Raw genomic sequence first — 6,000 nt, 5'->3', positions numbered from 1 at the left:
AAAAGCCACTTGCTGGCCAGGTGTTTTTGTGACAAGATGTTTTGACAGTCTGTCCCCAAGAGTTCTGCTGGTGTCGGGATAGGGCCTCCCTGGGCTTGCAGGGACAAGCCCCACCTTGCTGGTCAAGCCTCTGGAACCAGGGATTTTGAGCCTCAAATAGCCTCAAGAAGAGCCAAAGAACTGCCTGCCTGCAAGGCTTTTGACCTCTGGCTCTTCTATCCTCAGTCACATCCTAGCCATGCTATAGACCCCTGACCCTCTCACCTCCAGTCCCTGCACACTTCTGCCATGCTCCTCCCACACTCACCAGTTTTTACTAAATAAAGTATGTTTTGTTACTTGCCATTGGTGTTGCTGTGGGGGCTGCTGAGTTCCAGCCTGGTGTGAGGAGGTGAACACCAGCAGCTCACCTCCTTTGTTGCCCCCCCACCCCACCCCCCGCCTTGCATGGCCTGAGTGAGGTTACCCACAGGGCAGAACCTGGAGCGGGCCTTGGCCTGACAGCCCTATCACAGATCAAAGCAGCCGGAGGTACAAATTCTGTATTTATTCCAGGGATGGGGCAGGGGGGCTGAGCTGGGCCTCTGGATGTGGTAGTGGCCAGACTGGAGGGGACCAACTCCAGGGCAGGCAGAGCATGACCCTCTCCTTGTTTTAAGCCAAGGAGCTACTGCCCTTTGGGTGAGGCCCAGATTCCAGGTGCAGGGGAGGCCTGGGAGGAAGGGGAGTGCTGGGCAGCAGAAGAAAGCAACTGGTCGGGAAAGGCAGGGGCAGACCAGGAGGTGGGAAACCCCATTGAGGGTATGGGCTCAGCCAGGCCATCTGATACTAGCCCAGCAGCCACGCCTGGCTGGAGCTCCTGGAAAGTGGGTTCCACCTGGGGGCGGGGTTGACGGGTAGAAGGCAGGGGTTAGAGGGCATCCAGTAAGAGGTCAAGGCTCTGAGCAGCAGGCTTCTGGGGACACCCTCCACCTCACACATAGTCCCTCTTGTCCATTCCGGAAGTCCCCGAGCGGGAGGGGATGGAGTAGCCCAGCCTGGGTCCGCGGGGCCTTTCGATCTGGGGTGGGGGGCACGTGCAGCAGAGGAGGCCCCCACCCAGCATGAGCAGGGCCGCTGCCGCCCAGCCCAGGTAGAGGGAGGCCCCCAGCTCCCGCTTGAGGGCCTCGGCCACCAGGGGGTTGTAGAAGTCCTGGATGATGGCATGCGCAGTCCAGCAGACAGGGATGAGAACCAGGATGCCCGAGAGGAGGAGGATGACCCCCGCTGTGAGCACGATACGGGCTTTGGCTCCTTCGTCCTCCACGCAGGTGGTGCACTGGGCACCCGTGATGGCCACCAGGAGGCCGAGCAGGGCTAGCAGGAGGGCGATGACGCACAGGGCGCGGGCAGCCTGCAGGTCCTGGGGCAGCGCCAGCATTGAGTCGTACACCTTACACTGCATCTGGCCTGTGCTCTGCACCACACAGGACATCCAGAGCCCCTCCCACACCACCTGGGCCACCACAATGCTGTTGCCGATGAAGGCGGTCACCTTCCACAGGGGCAGGGCGCAGGACACCAGGGTCCCCAGCCAGCCCAGCACAGCCAGGGTCATGCCCAGGAGTTCTAGGCCAGCTGAAGCCATCTGCTCTCTCTTTAGATCTTCTCAACCCTCAGCGGCCTGGTGAACGAAGGAGTCCGTCAGATGCACTGCTAGGTAGGGCTCTTGGTGCCCACCAAGAAGGGGCAGTCAGTGCCACAGGCCAGGCCAGTCCTCACATCGGTGGGCCTCTTGCAGGGCACCTCCTCTCTCTGTGCCCCTCACAGGTGTGTCCGGCCCCGGAGAAACACAAATCAATCTCACAGTCCTGTTCCACTGAGCGGCTAGTGTCTTCTCCAGGGGCCGTGGCCCATCAGTTGCCCAGTGGTTTCTGCTCCTGCCGCTCTGCAGTCACGTCCTGGCCACTGTCTGTCTCACCAACTGCACGGGACCCTCCTTCCACCAACCCACCTTCAGGCTGGGGAGAGCCTCGTCACCTCTAGCTGGCACAGGTTCCCGCGGAGCAGTACACCCTTGCCGGATGCCACCTGGGGACTGCTGGCTCCTAGCTGCAGGCGGGGTTTTTAAGGCCGAAGCAGGGGAGGAGCAATGAGGCCAAGACTGGGGAAGCCAGCACTACGGGGAGGAGGCGGGGCTGGGGGAGGCTCAGGGTCAGTGGGGAGATACCACGACCAGGAAGGGACTGGGGAGGAAAGAACATCCATGCCTGGAGAACCCAGGAACAAAGGAATGAGGAGACTGAGAATCATCTGGGGTGGGATGAGGGGGGCAAAATGTAATTGTCTCAGGGCAGAGATGGAAGGTTTGGGGGCCTCAGCCTGCCTTCCTGAACCTCCTCTTCCTCCCCCAGCCACCCCTCCCCTGCTGTCCTTGCTCTCCACAGCCCCGGTTCATTTCATGATACAAATTCACCCCAGTTCCCCCAGTATCGTGCACCCCCGCCTGTACCCCGCCCGCTGGGACTCTCTGGAATCCGATCTGTCTCCAGTCAGCCCAGTGGCCCTGGCAGCTCCCGAGGGAGGGACCCCGCCCGCACCGTTTCCCCGGCGACAGGTGCCTGGAGCCTAGCTCAGGTGGCATCGTCCAGGCAACGGCCTAGAAAACCACCCCCTCACTTCTACCTCAGCTCAGGTGTGCCCTCTCTGAAACTGGGGACTGAGCAGAGCTGCTGAAGGTCTCTAGAGGCCAGGGAATAAAGAGCCTGTTGTGGAGCTGGGAGAGGAGCACTCAGGGCCTGGAGGGAAAGGGGAAGAGAAGCAGGGGCAGGAGCCCTGGGTGGGGGTGAAGCCCAGGACCCCACTCTCATCCATGGGGAGTGAGTGACCACTTGGGACCAGGACGAGACACTGAGCTCTGCCTCAGTCCTCAGGAAAGACCCCATGGAGCCTTGTGACTCCCCTCGTGGGGGGCAGCCTGGGAGTCACACAGACCATGGCTCAAATGCTGCTTCCCACCTGGGACAGGTCATGGAAGGTCATGGTCCTTAACCACCCTGGGTCAAAGACCCTCTGAGAAATCCCGGGGACCCACAAATATGAGCCCCTTATTTGGGGGTGGGATCACGAATTCCCTCAAGGTCTTCCCTGAATTCTAAGAATTGAGGATTATTGTGTGAAAATGGAGGGAGACGCTGATGAAATTTCCACTTTCCAGGGTGGTTGGGAGAATTCTCAAAGGCAGTGTTGGGCTCTCACCTGGAACAGCCTCTCACCTCCACTCCTCCTCCTGAAGAAGACCAGAGGCCTGGCTGCCCTGGGAGGAGGTGCCCCGGGACAGGTGCCCAGGAGGGCTGGGAGGACTCCCCCCCCACACACACACACACCTGGTCACTAAACCACTCTACTACCCTGGGGGAGGGAGGGCACTAGGTGCTTCCTCACTGCTCAGTGGGGCTTTATTTATAAATCATTCTAACTTCACTTGGGTGAATGGCTTTGGGAATGGGTTTTAGGAATTTGTGTAAGAGAGGTTTATACTTTCACCAGATTTGCAAAGGGGAGGATGACTCAAAAAGCTTGAGAAACGCTCCCCCTAAAATGGGGAGACTGAGGCCAAAGCCAATCAGCGCGTCTGCCAGATGAGCTCCAGTGCTTGGGGCTTCCTCCATGCCTGGTGCCTCCCCGTAGGGCCACAGGGCAGTGCTGTCCAGGGCAGACCTGGTGGCCCCTTGATACCTGAGGACAGGATGCTGATGACGGGGCTGTGACGGGCACCGGGAATCTTGGGGCCGTGTTTGTCCAGCTCTTCCACGTCCCCACCAACCAGGCCTCAGATTTCATGGGGGGAGGAGGTGGCTGAGAAGAAGGGCAAATAGAAGCAAGCCTTCAGTGAGCTCCCTCTACAGCTTTTGGGGCCGCCAGGAATCCAGCTCCACTGGTTTGGGCAGGTGTCAGGCCACTTGGGTCTCTGGAGGGGCCCACCAACCTGCCCACAAGGCCTCCCATCCTGGGAAGCCCCAGCCCAGGGCCTTTTCTGTCCCCCACGCCCAGAGCAACAGTCCCCCTCTGGCCTTGGACATAAGGTGACCAACTCGTCCTAATGTCCTGACTTGCCCAGGATATTCCATGAGCACTGAGTCCTGCGTCCTGGGGAAACCAGGACAGCTGGTCAGCCTGCATTCAGGCCTTGCTTCAAGGGCCCGCCAGTTCCACCAGCAGCTCTAAACCCTCACCGTTGTGACGGGGCTGGTGAGGGGCTGCACACACTGGGTAAGCTTCACGCCCCAAGATGGCACTAAGAGGACCTTGATTTTTTCAGATCTCAGTTCTCTGGCTCAACCTCTGTACTCTCAAGCAGAGGGATACCCCAGAGCCTGGCCAGCGACAGGGGAGGTGGGTGCTGAGGATGAAGACACGCCCCACCTCCAGAGACCAAACCCTGCTAGACATGCTTCCAAGATGGCTGGACGGCTTTAGCTTCCTCCCACCTGTCCCCACTTCTCTTTTTGGTAAGGTGCCTAGAGAGTAAAAGTGGGGAAATTTGTCAGAAAACTAGGAGAGGCTGGAAGCGGGTGGTCAGAGGAGCTACCCACTGCAGTGGTGTGAAGCAGAAGACAGATTCCCAGGGCATCTAGGCAGGAATTCCAGTCCTCAGCCCTCCTTAGAAAGAGGCCCGGAGGCCCCAAATCCTCTCTTAGGTCCCCTGATCCACCTGGATTCAGTTGGATCCGGGAACTGAAGGGTTAAAGTTGGGGACTAAGTAGGGACTGTGCTGGGGCTGGAATGCCATTGATATGGAGGCAGGACCCCCCACCACAGTTAGCATCTCAATGGCACTTTAACACGTCCCTCGAGTCCCCACCCCCAACCTCTTCCACCCTGGGAAGAGATAAGGGAGGAGAACTGTCCCCACCGTGCAACCCTGAGGAGAAACCCAGGCTGGAACAGCCTCGCCCTCAGCCAGCCCCTCCAGGGAGTGAGTGACAGAATTGGACTAGGTCTTTGTTCTCTCTGGGAGGGTGCAGGGGCGGGAGGCTCAGGTGGGCAGAAGAAACTGGAGCTCAGTTTAGACGGGGGTAAAGGGGAAGTGGAGTAACTCCAATCCCATCATCTATCTCACTTTTATTGGGAAATGTGGCCCAATGACAAAGGAGGGGAACTAACGGTCACCAGATCCTCCGTGGAGCCAGGAAGGGGCGGTGGGTGGGCTTAGGGGCTGCACAACAACCCCAAGAGCACCATCGCCTGTTGCTTTGGGGAGGTGCCCGAGGCCCACGGATTATAGGTAGAAAAGCTGGTTCCAAACCTTGAGGTCCCCAAAAATTCTCACCGGTTTTACAACCCCTGTTATACAGACCAGGACAGACGCTCAGGGAGCTAAGGGAACGTGGCCAAGTGTACATGCGCAAAATAGGACAAGCCTGATGCAACCCTAGACCCTGACTTCAAAGCCGGCTCCTTGCCCAGCCCTGCCCTCCCAATTTCCGGGGGGTAATCTGGGTCTCCTGGTGCATTTCTCTGAAGGCTGTAGCAAGGCCACCCCAGGGCTGAACCTCCCAGGGCCGCCCCACCTGAATTTTGTCCCATGCCTCTGGAGCCAGCCATCCTCTTGTTCCCCGCACTCCTGGAAAGAACCAGAAGAATCCCAGCGGACAGCCACATCTGCATCTGATTTCACAGGAAATCACCCTCCACCCTGGCTCACTTTCATCGGGACCAGAATGTCCCTGATGCTGAGAGCACCATGTTTGCTCAGCACCCGCAGGGGCAGCTTACTGAACTCTGGGTCAGACCTGGTGTCAACCCCACCCCAGGACCTCCATGGGCAAATCACAACTGCCCTAATCTCAGGTGCCTCCTGGCTGTAAAACGGAGAGAGAAGTCTGCCCTGCGTATTTCAGAGTTGCCAAAGGTATGTGCCCAGGCTGCCAGCACCTCATACACCTTGGGGATCTCTATAGGTATTGACAAGTGTATTTTGTTAAGAGCATAATGGTGTTTCACTTGTAAACCCGGGCA

General features: G+C 58.6%; 1 protein-coding gene across 1 annotated transcript; it reads right to left on the bottom strand.

Moving 5' to 3' along the window:
* Nucleotides 1-557: 557 nt before the first annotated feature.
* Nucleotides 558-2,350, bottom strand: CLDN9 (claudin 9). Its single transcript, XM_033101056.1, has one exon. The coding sequence runs from the start codon at nucleotides 1,625-1,627 to the stop codon at nucleotides 974-976; it is 654 nt and encodes a 217-aa protein (XP_032956947.1). The 5' UTR covers nucleotides 1,628-2,350; the 3' UTR covers nucleotides 558-973.
* Nucleotides 2,351-6,000: the final 3,650 nt, after the last annotated feature.

The sequence above is a fragment of the Rhinolophus ferrumequinum genome (genome assembly GCF_004115265.2).
Source record: "Rhinolophus ferrumequinum isolate MPI-CBG mRhiFer1 chromosome 15 unlocalized genomic scaffold, mRhiFer1_v1.p scaffold_54_arrow_ctg1_1, whole genome shotgun sequence".
In the NCBI taxonomy this organism is placed as follows: domain Eukaryota; kingdom Metazoa; phylum Chordata; class Mammalia; order Chiroptera; family Rhinolophidae; genus Rhinolophus; species Rhinolophus ferrumequinum.
Note: the sequence above shows the minus strand (reverse complement) of the source record. Positions and strands in the feature narration are given on the sequence as shown.